Here is a 17989-nt window from a genome sequence, read left to right on the forward strand (position 1 = left end):
AAGAAGATGACATTAAATTAAATCATGCTCAAATGGCATTGGGATAGGGCTTACTTTATTCTTTTATTTTTAAATATATTTAATGCTGAGGATTTAACTTCAGGGTGCTTTACTACTGAGCTACATCCCAGCCTTTTTTATTTTGTATTTTGAGACAGGGATCTCACTAAGTTGCTCAGGGCCTTGCTAAGTTGCTGAGGCTGGCCTTGAACTTGCAAACCTCCTGCCTCAGCCTCCTAAGTTGCTGGGTTTACAGGTGTGCACCACCACACCCGGCTATTCTTAAGCTTTCCTTCTGAACCACAGCAATAGCATTGGTGGTGCTGAGCTGGTGGGGGTCTCTGGAAGTGCAGTGTACTTTTAAGGGTCCTGGGATATGATCCCCTATCTCCCCCAGCTCCACAGCAGTGGGTGGGAACCCGGACCACAGGGCTCAGCCCCAGCATTGTGACTACTCATTTTGTGCTTCTTTAAGAACTGTTGCTGGAGACTCTTCCAGCTTCTCATGGGTTGTTCACACTGCACTCAAAGGTTCCAGTCTCCCACTGATGGATTCCACAGTGGTTTCCAAGCTCTCCTGGTCTGCAGAGGTGAAGGTTAAAGGGGATTTTAAATCAACCCTGTCCTGTCCTGGGAGGGCAGCTGTGGCGAATCATTCACCTGTTTCCGGATGTCCTCTTTTGTAGTTTTCCTGATTGGCTGACTGGGTATGTGCACAGGACTCTGAGACTGGGACTCTTCCGTCACACCGTACACGGACTAGAAGAAGCAAGAATAAGATCATGTACCTTCAGAGTTTGAGGGGTGGCGAAGGGTCAGTTAGTTTAACCTCTCATCAGATTCTTTCAGGTCCCTCTATGACATCCACACAAAAGTGACAGGCCTCTGCTTGAATTTCTCAAATGATGTGAACTCTGCCTCTTGGGGCATCTCATCTCATTTTTGAGTGACAACTGCTAGGAAATCCTTCCTTTTGTCAAGTTGAAATGGTTTCCTTGCATGTCACTGTTTTTCCAGATATGGCCCATGAGCCATCTGTGAAGAATCACCTGGGGGCACTTGGTAAAGACACATCTCACGGAGCTCCCCCCAGACCTGCTGTGGGTAGGTTGAGGATCTGCACTTTTATCAAATGTCCCAGGTGATTCTGGGGCTAAAGAAAGTTCAAGAGTAACTGCTAAAGGTTATATGCAAAAAAATCCTTTCTAAATTTTCTGCATGGCAGCAGATGACAGGCCCATCTGGTACCAAATTGAGATGCAGCATTTCAGGTTTTCTTTCTTAAGTGAAATGGATTTCTGGCCTCAGTTTCTTTGCTTGTCTAAAAGCTATGGCTCTTTTTAAAAGCGGTTCCTAGTGTTGGGAAGAGACTAAAGGCCACCTTTTGTGTTAGGAAAGAAACAAAGCCCTGAAGGACACGCAGGGTGGGGCTGAAATCTATAAAATCAAGAAGGGTTCTGATCAGGTGATAAGGTCCATGGGTCCATAAAATTCTAGATATTAGAGTTAGAATTAGGGACTTTAAAGATTAAATGAGAACATTTAAGACAAGGACTAATAATTTAAAGTATAATTCAGTAGGCATTGTTATCTCAGTGACAAACAAAATACATAGCCGATTGATAAGTTGTGTGATTGAAAAGTAGATTGAAAAATTCCACACCTGACCTCATGTGACAGGTTACAGTTAAAACACAGGCCACTAAAAAAAAAATTATATAAAACTACCTTCAAGGCTATGTGTATATGAAACATAAATAAATTTTGTGTTCAGACTTGAGTCCCATTCCCAAGATTTCTCATTATGTATATGCAAACATTCCAAACTCTGAGAAACATAATCCAAAACCAGAAACATTTCTGGTCCCAAGCATTTTGGATAGGAGACACTCAATCTCTGTGTGTGTGGGTGTGCGTGACTTCAGGATGCCCTGGGGAAACCTCAGTCTGGCTTAGCTGCCCTCCTGGGGGCTCCTGACCAGCCTGTTCTTTCCCTAAGGTGGCCCTCCTGGCCTGGTGGCTTATTGACTGGTTTCATTTCCACCCAACTGTGGGCTCTCTGAGAACCTGAAGCCCAGCAGCAAACATGGTACCCAGCACCCACCAGCCACTCAATAGATACTTCTAGAATTTACTAATAGAATGGTTTCAGAAGTTAAGATAGGGCAGATTTCCAAATAGAAAATTATTACGTGGAGAATACCAGAAATGGAAGGGCTATTGGCACCAAGAAGTTTTAATTCAGCTCAACGAGCGAACCTTTTTAACCTTTTGTGGATTCTTCAAACGCCGACATTTTCTGATGTCCATTTCTGTTGTGTTCACACAGCCTGGCTGAGAGAAGAAGATCGTATAAATTATTTAGCCCAAGTAACACCATCAGAACAAACCTCTAGCTTCCCCATTACGGATAATTCATGAAGGTTTTCATTGGGCTATAACGTAGGCTCTTATGTTCCTGTGAGAACGCCTCATTCTGACCTTCTGGTAAGGATGATATGGGGCGGGTATAGTGTACGGTTTCTAAGAGCAAACTTATTATTCAAGTGGCAAGATGGCCAGTTGCTAAAATTTATTTGTAACCTGAATCAGTATTTTCAAGGATTTAACAGATATGGATAGGATGCCAAAGATATCGAGTTGCCCCACGTGCATGAGCCCAGACCAGGTTGAATAAGGTGACATACTGCCTTCTCACTTCAGGCCTCATACGGTAAACCAGTCTGTTTAGAATTTACGGAGCACCAAGTTTTTTGCATTTCTGGCTTTTTGGTTGGTGGTTTTTCTGTTTACAATGGTTCCCAAGCAGAGTGCTAGAGTGCTGTCAGGTGATCCTAAGTGCAAAATGGCTTGGATATGCCCCAAGGAAAAAATACGAGTTAGATGAGCTTCACTCTGGAATGGGTTATGGCTGTGAGTTCAAAGTTAATGAACCAACCGTTCATGTGCTGGTTCATGTTAAGTAGGGGCATTTTTTACACTGGAACAAACATTCAGCAAATTCACATATTGATCAGTTGACAAAAATGTGACCAGAGGCTCGCAGGAACCCAGAGCTATTCTTCTCTAGAGTGGATGCTTCAGTATTCACTAATTCAGTGTTCACAGATTCCTTATAGAACATCACTACTGTCAACGGCAAGAGCTAGCTGTGTTTGAAAGACAAGAGTTTAGAGTTAAAAGACAATGGAAAATGGAAATTGTTAATTTAGGGGAATGTCAACTTCTGGGGCTCAAAGTTTTCCCGGTAGAATTCTTATCACTCCTCCATTCCATTTCCATATTTTCATGAATGGATATTTTTTTAAAAGGTGGCAACTGACATATTCTGGAATATCTGCTGAGATTTCATAAATGAACGGCCAAACCAATTTTACAAAGCATAGCACTTTTTAAAAGAAAGACACCTGATCACTAGAGACAGTCTTTTCTTTGTAGAGAAGAAAACAGGAAAATGAAAAAATACACACACACACACACACACACACTCATGGAGAACTAAAGTACGGCTTTCTTACCACTGGTCTGTGGACATCCCAAAAGGCACGTTCCTGACTATCCAAAATTTTCCGTTCCGTCTTGTCCTTTTTCCGATCTATCCTGAAAGAGAGGTAGTAAGAGCTTTTTGTCCCCACCGGGACCCTTGCCCCAGTTCTCTGCTCTCATTTCTAGAAGCTAAGCTGCACCCAAGGATGTTGGCACCTATGTGGTCCCTGCTCTCTGCAGGTGTACGGTTCCCTCCAGGAAACCAGGGCTGGATTATAGATTGCCATACAGGTGCAAGAACATGATGGACCCACGGGAAGAACAAGAATGAAGTTGTCCCCCTAAAGTGTCAAGATCTGGGTTATTGAGAACTGAATTACCCGTTGACACACCCCTTCCCTTTGAAGTGAATACTGACCCCACACATTTATAAGAAGGAATAGAACTACGGGTTTGGCAGTGTTCCATCTCAAATCTGAAAGTTTACTTTTAGATTCAGAGCCAGTAGAAATGTCTTGAAAATGCTGCAATTACGTATTTTAAAAGTCACTGAAGCCAACTGGTTTTCTAAAGGCAGATTAATGGCCCTAGCCTGTGACAAGATTTAGAAGGTAAACATAACCAGTCTCAGGTGGGGGAGACAGAAATTGCAAGAGAGAAATTACAGGTGACAAAGACAAGATTATTTATGTTCCAATCAGCAGCCTAGATAAAAGACTTTTTTTTTTTTTTTTTTTTAAGCATGTGTTACTTCATATTATCTAAGTAAAAAGCAACTTGGATTAATTGCCGTGTAACTTCTGGTTCCCGGCTCTCTTGGGAGCACTTTAGTTTACTGGACTGAAATAAACCCGTAATCACCCCATGATTTTTGTGATAATTACTGTGTACTTAAATGACCCACAATTATAATGCAATCACAGAGTTAATCAAAAAAGTTAATGGAGAAATGCCATATATGTACAAAGTGCCGATGTCGATGTCCCCTCCCTTTATAACATGTGATGCCAATTGATTCTGCAAGAGCAAATTTGTGCTCCTCCCTGCTTCCCAGTGGCTTCTGAGTAACCAGGTTCATTTACCCTGCAGCCCATACAAATCCTTCTGTTTTCCCACCCATTCTCCCAACTTTGATTTCCCCAGACAGTGCTTATTGCAGCTCAACCCCAGGGCCTTGTGCCCACCTCCTTCTGGGACTGCTGGGAGAATTAGGGTAATCAGCAGGAGGCTGGCATCCTGGGCAGGGGACAGGCAGAGACTGCAGAGGGAGGGTGACAGCAATGACCGCATATAGAGTACTGGACCAGCTGACCTTAGGTCATTTCACAACTGTGTCCACAGCTGCGATCCATCCTCACCACGCAGCCCGAGACCCAGCTCTAGGGGATGCGGGACGCCACTCACAGAGCGTGAAAGCCCACGGGGCCTGCTCACATGCAAGTGGCACCCAGAAAAGGGGGACTTGTATTCTCCCCACTCCACATTCCTGCCCCACCCCATCATAGTCACACTCTTCCTATGGACACTGCTGTCGAAAGCAGATCCCACGGGAAAGGACAGGGGAGACCCTCCCACAGCAATGCCAAGTCCCAGAATCACATGGATCTGGTTGATGGCTATGTTTGTGGCCTCGGGGACATTTATTCCTCATTCTTTATATTTCCTTTGAGAGGAAGGAATTCCTACTATATATTCAGGGAGGGAAAAATATGAAAAAAAATCCTTTCAACTTTTTTTTTCTTCTCCTATTATTATTTTTTTCTTTTTATGGAGGAAGAATGAGTTTACTTATTGGTGAATTTGAAAGAATAAATTGAGAATGCTCAGACTGATCCCTCTCTACCCCCGTCTGGGTCAGTCTGTCTGCAGGATATCCCTTCTCTGCATGCAGTAAACTTAGATGGGTCAGCTCAGCTCAGGTCTGGTAAGGAGCCCTACAGATACCTGTTTTTGCCCCGGAAGTACAGATTTAATTTGGACTTGAGGCCACAGATCCAAAGCCACACTTTATCATCTTTCAGTTAATGGACTCCAAATGTTTGACTTCTGCGTCTTATTTTACAATTGATTTTAAACTCCTACCCTTTAGAGAAAAAGAGGAGAGTGGCTACTTGTCTTCTCTAAAATTTCAGCATGTTTTCCTCTGAGAACCAAATCTCCAACCCTACTGATTAGAAATCTTGGACAAATAGCTCTACCTTATAAGCAGAGGTCTACATCTGGGAAGGTCCCCTTGCTTAGGGAGGCATGTGCTTTTGAAACTATTACAGAGCTGCATTGGTTCCAAGGATGAAATGTATCCATCCTGAGCTCACTCTGCACTCACTCTCTACTGTTCTGCCCTCCTGAGATCAAAGAGATGAATGACAGCTGGAAGCCTCCCTTCAGCAATCCCACCCTCACACCGTCTCCTGTTTCAGAGAGTCTTTTTCCCTCTGAGAGGGTCTCTGTTAGGTTCACCTACTTTACTTGCGCCTCTGCTTGCATAAAGATGAATTCCCACTTCCTTGCAAACGCCCTCTGGAGTCTTGCTAGGTTTTCCTAGGGAGAAGCAAAATCGACAAAAAGGCATTAATCATCGTAAGTGAACTCATTGACACCCACGCTTATTACAAGGTGGCCATCCATTTTGGTTACCCCCGACAAAACAGCAGGGCCCTGCATTAAGTCCGTCGGACATGAACACAGTTTGACTTTGCACCACGCTCTGCTTGTACAGAGCTGCCCTATTAATATTCATTTGTACATCCATTAAGTTTGAAGTCTCTGTGGTTCGCCGGATACCTGTCCTCTTGTGTGTTTTTATAAGAACACAACTCACCTAGCACTTGTTATAAAGGCTGCAGAACGTAATGGTGTGTGGCTGTTGGGAAAGGAATGACAGGGGCTTTGCAACCTGTTGGGTCTCTCCAAGAGCCAAATCAAAGATGGACCTCTCAAGGACAAGCCTGGGAGGTTCACAGGAGAGGAGAACCCGGAGGACTTGGCATGAGTGATTTTTAAAGTTAGGATTCCAAAGTGGACCAAAGGGGGTGTCTCTCTTTGTGATTTTCATAAAAGGAAAGCCCAAAAACAGGAGAAAGGAAGTCATCAAGGGTTGCTTTAAAAAAAAAAGTAATAAAGTAGAGAAGTATTTTCTCTAAGTCTGCAGACTTAGCTAGTGGAACATTAGGATTTGGTGAGGAGGGGAGTTTGACAGGGCCCTTAATGATCCTCCTAATTCTGATTAATGCAAGGCCAGAGCCCACATTATGCTATGTATTTTCATAGAGCTCATGCCAACACTAATTGATTACCCTCATTAGTGGATTATTAATATAAAGGGAGCTTCAACTGAAGAGCATCACACATGAACTCACAGCTATTACCAAAGCTTGGTGTGCAAGTACATCTAAAAATCTGTCCTTTTGACTTCCCACTGTTTCTAGGAAGCCAAGCTGGTGATGACTTAGTGTCAATCAGTTAAGGAGAGTTATATGAATGATGATAAAGTCACACCATGGAATACTAGGCAGCCATTAAAAATGATACTGTAGATTAGTATTACTGGTATGGAAAGTCTCCCCAGAAAGTATCGTATAGGACTGGGAGAGAAGTACCAGAGAGTAATGTTTTTGGCATAATTCTATATTTTTTTTTGTAAAGAAAAAAATGTATGCATAGAAAAATTGTGGTGGTGGGAAGTCACAGGTAACATAGGTTATTATCTCTCCTTTTTTTACTGTTTGAATTTTTGTTTTCTACAAAGGGAATATAACCAGAAAATTTTAATAAAATGACTGCATTTTGAAAACAAAATGCTTTGTTTGTTCAGAACCTACCTCCACCTGAAAAAAATCATGCCATATTCTTTACAAATGCCAGAGCAGAATACTACAGTGCAAGAGAAGAGAAAACCAAGTAAAACACACCCAGAGATGGTGCAGTTATACTTCTAACCGTGGGGTACATGGGAAGAGAATCAGGAGGGAGGGGCTACTTCCCTCGCAGTCTGGATCTTTCCTACAGGTTGTGTCAGGGAAGCCATGGTGTCGGGTTCAAGTTTCTTGCCTGGTTACATAAAGAGTAAAACAGCCTTGGGAAGAAGGGTCATGTGGCTTCTAGGGCATCAGGGAAGACAGCGGCAGGAATGACCTCCCAGAACACTCAGAGCCACCAGGCCAGATTTGCTTGGGAAGGTCCCATTGAATGTCCCCTCATAGGATCTGATAGGCAGACTTAGCCAGGTCCCAAGCCTTGGACGACCTCTTGTGCTCTCTCCTCCCATTCACAGGTCCAGATGCCAGAGAGATCAAAGAGGGCGGGGAGCCCTCGGCAGGTCCCCTCTCCACTGGCACACACGTATTTGCTTTGGGGAATGAGGGTTTGGTGGCTTGGAAAGCTGGGGCATAGGTTCCCAAGAGAGGCAAGGCCCAGCGGGGGACCTCATCATCCTCTGGGAAGACTGAGACAGTGCAACTGGAAGGTGAGAGGGTCTGAAGATGTTGTTAATGCCGGACCTTCCAAGGAAGGATTGTCCTCTGCCCTTAATGTTGCCTCTCCTCCCACGGTGGCTGGCCCCTCAGTCTTCTTGTGGCTCAGCAACACCTCTGCTGGAGATTATGGAGGGACTGGGAAGTGGAAGGTTCACAATTTTGCCAATTTTCCGGATTTTCTGCACTGCATATAGAGTTCGGTTTTGGGGGAAAGACTCTGCCACTTTTTCTTGCAGAATAGCATTTCATTGTATGGACACATCATCCTACTTTAGCCATGCACCTGTTAGAACACATTGGGTTGTTTTCAGTTTTTAGTTACCACATATAACTGGTGTGGATCTTAGTGTATAGGGTTTTGTGTGAACATAAGTTCTGATTTATCTCAGGTATGTACGTAGCAATGAGATTACTTGGCTACATGGTAAGTGTATGTTTATAAGAAACTGCAAAACCATTTTCCAGAGTGGCTGTACCATTTTGCCACCTCACCAGCAATACAGGATGGTTCCAGCTGTTCTGCATGCTCACCACCACTTAGTAGTCTCAGTATTTTTTTTTAAATATTTTTTTTTAGTTGTAGATGGACCCGATACCTTTATTTAATTAATTTATTTTTATGTGGTCCTGAAGATCGAACCCAGTGCCTCACACATGCGAGGCGAGTGCTCTACCGCTGAGCCCCAGCCCCAGCCCATCAGTATTTTTTATTCAAGTCGTTCTGACAGGTGGGTGGTGGAGTCTCACCAGGGAGTCCATCTGTTTCACAAATGGCTACTGGCATCGGGTATTTTTCAATGTGCCTCCTCACCATCTTTTTGTCCTCTTTGGTGAAATATCTGTTCAAGTCCCTTTGCCCATTTTTATGTGGAGTTGTTTATTATTCTTTTATTGCTGAGTTTGGAGAGTTATTTATATAAAAATGCAGTTTTATTGTGATGGTGAGAGAAGCTGAGAACATAGGAAATAGAAGAAACTCCCCTCCCTGTGTTAGGAAGGGCTGGAGGGGTAAGAAGGGAAAATACCACCGTGGAGCTTAGAGACCCTCCCACACCTAGCCTGGGAAACGGCCACACTTACGGCTTCATAATCAGCCAATTCCAGCCTCGCTTTATTCTGCATGGTCCTCTTGCAGAGATAGATGGCTGAGGGAGGAAGAGAAAGGGCAATATGCATCAGACCAGCAGAGCAGTGGAATCATAAACCCATGTGTCCCTCCATCTCTCCATCTCTTCATCCATCCATTTATCCATCCCTCCATCCATCCATGCAATCATGCATCCATCCCTCCATTCCTTCATCTATACATTCCTCCATCCATCTATCTATCCATCCATCCATCCATCCATCCATCCATCCATGCATCCATCCATCCCTCCATACCTCCATCTCTTTATCCCACCCATCCATCCATCCATCCATTCCTCCATCCACCCAACCATCCACTCATCCCTCCCTCCCTCCATGCCTCCATCTCTTCATCCATCCACTCATCCATCCCTTCATCCATTTCTCCATCCATCCATCCCTTCATTCCTCTATCCCTCTCTCTTCATCTATCCATTCATCCATCCATCCATCCATCCCTTCATTCCTCTATCCCTCTCTCTTCATCTATCCATTCATCCATCCATCCATCCATCCATCCCTTCATTCCTCTATCCCTCTCTCTTCATCTATCCATCCATCCATCCATCCATCCATTCTTCCATTCCTCCATCTCTTCATCCACCCACCCATCCATTCATCCATTCCTCCATCCACCTACCATCCATCCATCCCTCCATCTCTCTCTCCATCCCTCCATCCCTCCATCCCCCCATCCATCCACCCATACATCCATCATCCATCCATCCATCCATCCATCCATCCATCCATCCATCCATCCCTTCATCTCCCCATTCATCCACCATCCACCCATCATCCATCCACCCATCCACCCATCATCCATCCATCCATCCACCCATCCACCCATCGTCCTGTGCATTCAGCCCCCTGGCCCTCACTGTGCCCACTATGTCCTGTGAAGAATGTATATTCCAAGGAGAAGTCATGCCATCTGACCTCCAGGAGTCTCTCTCTAGGCCAGGATCCCCCGAGGACCCCACCTGCCAATCCTGGCCACTCCTCTCCTTCCTTTTCACGCTGCTGCACCCAGACACCCTCCACTCAGAGAATTCTCTCTTTTCCCAGCATGGCCTCGTTGCCCTGGGTCTGAGACCTGAATCTTCAGTGGCCTCAGAAGAAAGGCTTACAAGGCCACCACATTTTCAGCTACTTCCATTTCCCCTCCTCTGCACGTGTCCCCTACATGATGGCCTTTCTCTCTTCTCTCCTGTTTCCCTCTGTCTGGTGACCTCCCACTAGTCTCTGAAGACCCTGCTCAGTGTCCCGTCTGTGCATCCCCGACACATAACCTAAGTCCGTTGCCCTGAATTCCTGTGTTTACTGACCGTCCCCTGCTCTACGCCGAAGGTTCTTTAGGGACAGGACTATGTCCAATTCAGCCCTAACCCTGCCCCTAGCGCCTGGGCCTGTCCTGCCAGGTGGGAGGAGACAGCAGTGGAAAGGGAGGACGAGGTGGGGCTCTCGGCTCAGCTCTAGGAAGGGTTCTGGGCCCCCAGCCTCAGGGCCTTCCTCCCCGAGAGGTGGCCTCCATCACCTCCTCTCCCTAGCTCTGCTTCTTGGGGGTCTTCCTCCTGCTCCAGTGCCAAGTGGGAGGATCCAGGGAAATGGCAGGTGAACAGCATGAAGAACAGGACGACCAGGAGAGAAGGTCGCAGAAGAGCTGTGACCGTCCAGCTGTCGGAACTTAACTACTGCGAGAGATCTCTGGCCAGCTCCCTGCTCCCTTTGCTCTGAAGCATTTGCTGACAGCAGCCCATGGTGCCCTGGAACCCCACAGCTAGCAGCCTGCTCTCCGGGATGCCCACCCTCCTGCTTCCTATTGTCTAACCGTGTGCTGACTTGGGTCCAGTTGTCCCCAAATCTGCTTATGTCAGGTTCCCTTGTTACCGTGACGACGTAAGTTCACCAAATATGATAGAGACACACAGTCTCAGAATGTTGGTTCTACTTAATGATTTTTTTTTGACTTTACTATGATGTGAGAGCCAGATGCATCTGATAGAAAGCATACATTGAAGTTCAAACGTGGATCTCTTCCCAAGCTAGTGAGATGAAATGCAGTTTGCCACTCTGGGGACGCCAGGCGGTGGCAGGGAGCCGCAGCTCCCAGTCAGCTCTGGGCTCCAGGGTCTGAGTGTGCTCTCCTGCTGAGCTATGATGTTGGGTAGGTGACAGGTACTGAAAGCACTGTCAACTTTTGACGTTTTCAGCTTAGGTTGGGTTTCTCAGGACACTGCCCCTTCCTAAGTTGAAGGGCATCTCTACCAATGAACTTGACGTGAAAAGGGAGAGTTGTTGTTGAATGGTTACAATAACTTAGCAAAGGAGAACAGTTAAGGCAACTGCTGGTGAATTTGGCATAGGTGAGGTGGCTGGGAAAATATAGGAAAAAATATAATAAAAATCTAAGGAAAAAATAATAAAAATCTAGGTGAGGCCAGTGTTCAGGAAGCTTCAAAAGTGTCTTGCAATTCTCGATGCATTTTTAACAAGACCCAAATTGGATGATTTGAGTGCGGCTTATTTAAGAAAGGAGCTCTAATTCTGGGGTGAAAGAGAAGTAGTTGGTCCTACCTCAAAGACTGTCACATCATATTCTTTCACACATCTCACATTCATATGAAGTGCTTAAGGCCTCATTTTGAAAACGATTTGCTATTTGCCAACTTTTCCAGAGAACCCGGCAGGTCCAGCTCTGCCTAGAGTCTGGTTAAGAGACATCTGCTCTTCACAGAGCACCTCCTGCAGCCTCTTGCACCCACAGTCATTCTGGAAACTCGGGAGCAACCTCAAGCAAGAAGCTTGGCATGTCACCTGCCCTGCAGCCCTGGTCTCGGTACCTGGGAGCATCATAGGTCAGTGGAGGTAGCAATTGCTTTCACAACGCTGCCCCCATTTTGGATGGTGCTTTCTAGTGGCCACACGTCAATCTCAGGAAAGGTGCTATGGTTTAGATGTGAGGTGTTCCCAGAAAGCTCACGGGTGAGACACTGCAGGAGAGTTTAGAGGTGAATGGTCAGGTTATGAGAGCCTTAGCCTAACCAGAGCACGAATCCACTTGAATGGACTAACTGGGTGGTAACTGCAGGCAGAGAACGTGGGTCACTGGGGGTGGGCCTTTGGCGTATGTGGCACGCTCTCTCTGCTTCCTGGTGGCTATGTCCGAAGCTGCTTTCCTCCTCCACGCTGTGACATCCTGCCTCATCTCAGGCCAAGAGCAACGGAGCTGGCTGTGTATGGACTGAGCCCTCCCAAACTGTGAACTCCAAAGAAACTCTTCCTCCTCCATGTTGTTCTCGGGTGTTTTGGTCACAGCGGTGAAAAAGCTGACTCAATCAAAGGCTAACCCAGATTTGGACAATGCGCTGTGTGCAGGCAGAGTCGACCCGAGACCTTTCCAAGCCATCTGGGTCAAAATGGGCCAGTCAGGTTGTGAAGCAAAGCATCGCACAGGAACACAAAGCTGGTGCCACTCTGGTGACGGTGAGTCCGGGTCACATGTTTCTAGCCCACTTCCCTGTGGGTGGCTCAAGTCACATGTTAGGCATCTGTTGGGGAGGGAGGGTCCTTGGGGCAGACCTCCCCTGGGGCTTGGCTGCACTACCAGGGTCCTTCACCTGCAGGTTTTGTCTCCCTGCCCCCACACCTGGAGTCCCACTGGGACGAACCCACTTCTGCCTCAGGCTCACGACTCGTCACCAAGACAGAAAGGCAGTGTGCTTATAAAGGGAACAGATTCACGTGCTAGATGTTAAATTAAAATACGAAAAATACCGAACTCACTTCAATGTACTTAAACAACAGATCCCTTTGCAAACTTTCTGTCCTTATTAGTGACATCACTACTTACCTCAGTCTCCTCAACTAGAGAGATGTAAATCACTTCATTCTCTATTTTCCTCATACTCCAGTTACTTTTGGAGCAACACAATTCAAGCATTGGAAAGAACTTTGGCAGCCACCAGCCGTGGACCCCTCACTTACAGATGGGGAAAATCAAAGGGCAGGGAAGCGAAGAGATTCACCCAAAGGCTAGTGAGTGACAGAGTGGAACGAGAATCGAGGTCAAGTTCCGACTTTCCACGATGACATTCTCTGACCCATTTACTCCTTAGTTTATTCATCCATTCGCTCAGGAAAACGGTGCTGAGGCTGGGCACAGGGGCACATACGCCTGTAATCCAGAGACTCGGGAGGCTGAGGCAAGAGGATCGCAAGCTCGAGGCCAGCCTCAGCAACATAGCAAAGCCCTAAGCAATTTAGCAGGACCCTGTTGTCTCAAAATAAAAAATAAAAAGGACTGGGCATGGGGCTCAGTGGTGGAGCACCCTGGATTCAATCCCCTTTACCAAAAAAAAAAAAAAAAAAAAAAAAAGAAAAAAGAAAACTGCTCTGTCTCCTTGTGCCAGGCACTGTCTCAAAGGTGTGAGGCCACCGTGACTGAGTGCAGTGACAGTCTTGCCCAGTCCGAAGGACTTTCCAAATGTCCACTCATGAAATCCTCATGATGACGCCAAGAAGGGGTTTTCAGTTATTATCCCTATTTTACCATGAGGGGGTGTCTCAAGTCTTCCTCGTTGCTGGGGACCCACGATGGCTCCCAAAGCTTTGGGGTCCATTCTAATGATGTCTACTGTCGAGGCCTTCATATCACCCGCCCCTCCCCCACTCTGCCTCCTCCATCGGCCTCATCACCATGCAGCTTTGGAATGCTCAGGCCAGATCCTCCCCTCTCCCTTCTTCCCCTCTGTGCTGTCTCTCCCAGCCTGGCCCGCTGGGCAGGCAACACTGTGATTTGGCCAAATCTGTGACCCGGAAATTGACAGTCAGTGATCAGTCAATGTTTGTTGAGTGAATAAACGTTTCTGGGGGTTTTCATCAATCCAAATCACCGAGATTCTGAAATCCTCACCAGAGTTTCACACCCTTCCTCATGGGAGGATCATAACACCACGCAGGAGCAACCATTCCAACCAGGGCCACCACAGCAGTGACCACAGGGCAGCACTGACTTCTCCCAGGACCCTAACAAAGCAACGTTGGAAGACAGGCAATATTTTCCCTCTGATTTGGTTGTGAGGATTCTGAGGCACAGAGAGGTCAGGCCACTTCCCAGGCTCACACAGCCAACGGAGCTGGTGGATCCTGGGGCCTGTCGTACTGAATTCTGACTTGGTCAGTACTCACTGATTTTCTGGATAAATGGATTTGGAAATATTGGTGAGTCCTTTTGTCTCCCACACCTCAACTTTACCTGATTTGCTATCTATGGACGCACATGAATTCAAAATAATGTAGCTTTGGTGACAGCCTGACATAAACGGTCATTTCTATCTCTGTTCATCTCCACTTGATCACGAAATGGGGAAAATGGTACAGAAAGGGAAAGAGTGTCCTTCATAACACAGTGAAGATGGCGTGGATGTGGCCCAGGAGGCTGGTCTCGGCCTCCCCCTACCATCTCAACCGCCTCCCACCCTCCACTGCCCGGGAAAATATTGGATTCCGGTTCACAAGGGCCCAGGCTGCTGCCCGAGCTGAGCTCTAATTATTCAAATTCTGAGTCGGGCTGTTGCCAGTCTTTCAGGCCCAGAAGCGCTTGCTTTGTGATGGCCAAATGCAGCTCCTGCCCTGAGCCCGAGGCCTTGCTGGCCCCACACCTCCCAGGAACCTGTGCACGGTGCTCTCCCAGGGTCACCGAGGGGCCGGCAGACAGCCCAGCAGACAGCTGAGGGCCCTGGCCATGTCATGAGCACCCTCCAGACTAGAACAAGCGCAGCCTCACCAGGCAGTGGCTCGCCCCATGGCCTGTCCCCCTCCACACCCACGCGCTGGGCCTGCAGTGATGGTGAGGTGGGCCGCTCTCTGCCCTCTTTGGCTTAAAGCCAACGGAGACTTCAGACTAATGTGATTGTGGGGGACATGGTCTTCCTGGGCCTCCGGTTCTTTATGTTAAGTATAGGGACAGTATAATTTCTTCAGAAAATTGTTACATAGAAATATTCATTAGCCTCCACTGAGTTGGGTAGATCCCTGCCTGGATAGATATGGCTCTTTACTTCACGTAGCTTTTGACTTCACCCTCTTTTTATTTCCCTAGTCCAAGGCGACATCTGTAGACTCCCCTTTGGTCTGTCTTCCTTTTCCCCTCAATTACAACTATGAAAAACACTGATGAGCTCTTAGTAAGTTTCGACAAGTCTGTGAGAACAGGAAGGGACAGGGGAAGGTGGCTCCTTGATCCAGCCCTCCCTGAAACCCTGCTCCTGGAAGGATTGATCAAAAGTCACAGTCACATCGCACTGCCACGGGATCCTAGTTCTCTATGGTCCTGCAGAATGAACTTATTGACAACCCTTGATCTAACTTTTCTTTCCTTTTGTGTCTTTTCTCCCAAGGGACTGCATCTTTCAGTATTTTCAATGTCAACAACATCAGAAAGGGTTAAGCAGGGTCAAAACCCTTCCTTCCCAGGCACTTGTCTTCTGCCCTCTGGGGGTAACAGGAAGGTGAGTGTGGCTTCAGTTCTCACCATAGTCAGTGTTCTCAGGTTCCCAGCAGTTGGAAGGCCAGAAGTAAGGAGCCTGTAAGAGAGTACTAAGCATCAGTACCTAGAGACACCCGCCTCTCTGCACCCACCAGGGCCCTCTCCACAGCAGGCCTCTGCCCATCTCCTGGCTGACTCCACACCCAACCCTTTGACATAGCTGAGGCCAGTCAACAATTTAATCTGGGGGTTGAGAAATAAAATCCAAGGTAAGCAAAGTAAATGCAAAAGCAAGAAATTTTGTTTATGAGGCAGACAATAATCTCTTTTTAAGAGGCTTTTTATTGTTTATTGAGGCAAAGTACCCTTGCCACATAAAATACAGGCCACCTGCCTGTTTTAAACTTGAATATTATATGGGGCATCCTTATACTTAAAATATTTATTGTTTATCTGGAATTAAAATTAAACTGCATATCTGTATTTTTAATCCTCTAAATTTGGCAACCTTGGGCCAGAGGACACAATCTTTTTTTACTTATTCTATTTTATGTTATTTAACATCATGAGATGGTATGCAGAACCTGTAGCAGCAGTTATATGACTGAACAGCTCTATGTCACTAAATTAATTCCTTATTTGGCTATCAGACCTGGAGGGTTGGATGTCTCCAAAAAGGGAGAAAAATAATATAACATTTAATATCATTTTATATTTACCAATGATCTCCCACATACGGTCTTTTAAAACACACTGTTTTTAGGAGGCAGGATGAAGTCAAGAATTCTTATCTGGAAACACATGGCTTCTAATAACCAGACAGAGGCTGGCAGTCTCCCGGGTGCACAGCCTGGCTTCCTTTTTGCCCTTGAACCCACTGAAGACCTCTAATACCATCTGTGCCCCTGTTCCCTCTCAGGCAGGGTCTGGGGGAGGCAGCGTAAGTAGAAACCTCACCCCAGCATGAAGGAGGAGCATGGTCATCTAGGCCCAACGCAAAGCTGCCTCCTAGATTCACGAGGGCCACATCAATTCTCTGGGCTCCTCCAGGTTCTGGTCTGTAAAATGGGCAATATTTACCCCTCCCCAACAGTTTGTCCATCAGAATAAGTGAGAAAATACATGCAACATGTCTGCTATGGCCTGAATGTTGGTGCCCACCCTTCACCATGAATGATCCTACTCCCCAAGGCGATGGTATTGGGAGACTTTGCGAGGTGAGGAGGTCATGAGGCACTAACCTCCTGAGCAGGGTTAGTGCCCTTGTAGAAGAGGCTTGGAAGAGATCCCATGTCCCGTCCACTGTAGGAGGACACAGTTAGAAGGTGCCCTCTGTAAAACAGTGGGCCTTCTCCAGACCAAACCTGCTGCAGCCTTGATCTTGGATTTCCCAGCCCCCGGAATTATGCAAAACCAAGTTCTTGCGTTTATAAGCTACCCGGTCGACGGTATTCTGTTACAGCAACCCTAAAGGGCTTAGGCAATGCCTCTGAAGCAGTAGGCTCTCAGTGAGCGCCTTTTACGCTTATTCAGTGGGTCAACCCGTGGCCCAGACGGATGGGTTTCCCAATGCTGCTTCCTTGAACACCCTTAGATTTTCTAGGTGGTTCTGATCTGAGTTCAGATGATGATAAGTGGGAAAAGGTGCTTGAGGAGGAGGAGCCCCGGGGCCTACCTGGAAACGGTAGAAGGTACCATCATCCTTCATGGTGAGAACATGATCAGAGATTGGAAAGATGTAGCCCTGGGCGGCGATAAGGCTTCCCAAGTGTATTGCTTCAACTGCAGAGAGACAGACAGAATCAGGAAGTGGATGATTTCGTTGAAACATACAAGGGCAGAGCAGTAAGATGACTGGCTGTCAAGGGTCCTCCCCTCCAGGCGACTGTGTTTATGTCGTGATTGCATTTGCTGGTGGTGGCGTGGGAGGGGAGACGCCCACAGAGGAGGAGGATGGTCAAGGGCTGGGGGGTCCTCTGGGTCCCAGCTGTGAAAATCTGATAATTGTCAACTTCCTACCCCTACAGTCTTCCAGGAGAAAGCCAGGTCTTGCTTCATGGATGCGAACATGAGCACTGGCATAGATGAACTTGTATTTAATTAAGTGAGATATTTCACATGAAGTGCTTAGCGGTGTCTGGTACAGGGCAAATACTCAATAAGGGCTGGCAGCTTTGATTCATGGCCTCGCTTCATCTTGTTTTATCACCCTGGGCAGTGAGGACGCGGCCCCGCTGCCCACGGGGACTGTGAATTCCTGTTACAGTCCTGCAAACAACACTCTCATCAGTGGTGACAGTGTTTCCCCTTCTCTTGTGGGCATAGATTAAAAATTCACTTTCTAAGAAAATTGGAAGAAGGACAATAGTTTGGGCAGTGACCCTGGCGGGGGGGTGTCAAACTGAAGGAAATA

General features: G+C 46.7%; 1 protein-coding gene across 9 annotated transcripts in view; it reads right to left on the reverse strand.

Moving 5' to 3' along the window:
* Rgs6 (regulator of G protein signaling 6) overlaps positions 1-17989 on the reverse strand; it is a 608576-nt gene that overhangs the window by 78682 nt on the left and 511905 nt on the right. For all 9 annotated transcript variants that reach the window (XM_046440972.2, XM_046440971.2, XM_046440977.2 and 6 more), the window contains 7 exons: positions 17252-17358; positions 15622-15673; positions 9042-9106; positions 5951-6027; positions 3519-3600; positions 2260-2334; positions 661-759 (listed from right to left, as the gene is read on the reverse strand). In XM_046440972.2, the coding sequence (XP_046296928.1) occupies positions 661-759; positions 2260-2334; positions 3519-3600; positions 5951-6027; positions 9042-9106; positions 15622-15673; positions 17252-17358 (557 nt within the window). The remainder of the gene's footprint in view (positions 1-660; positions 760-2259; positions 2335-3518; positions 3601-5950; positions 6028-9041; positions 9107-15621; positions 15674-17251; positions 17359-17989) is intronic.

Source organism: Marmota monax, unplaced genomic scaffold (genome assembly GCF_021218885.2).
Source record: "Marmota monax isolate L192 unplaced genomic scaffold, Marmota_monax_Labrador192_F-V1.1 WCK01_AAM20220418_F8-fsc00017, whole genome shotgun sequence".
NCBI classification, from domain to species: Eukaryota; Metazoa; Chordata; class Mammalia; order Rodentia; family Sciuridae; genus Marmota; species Marmota monax.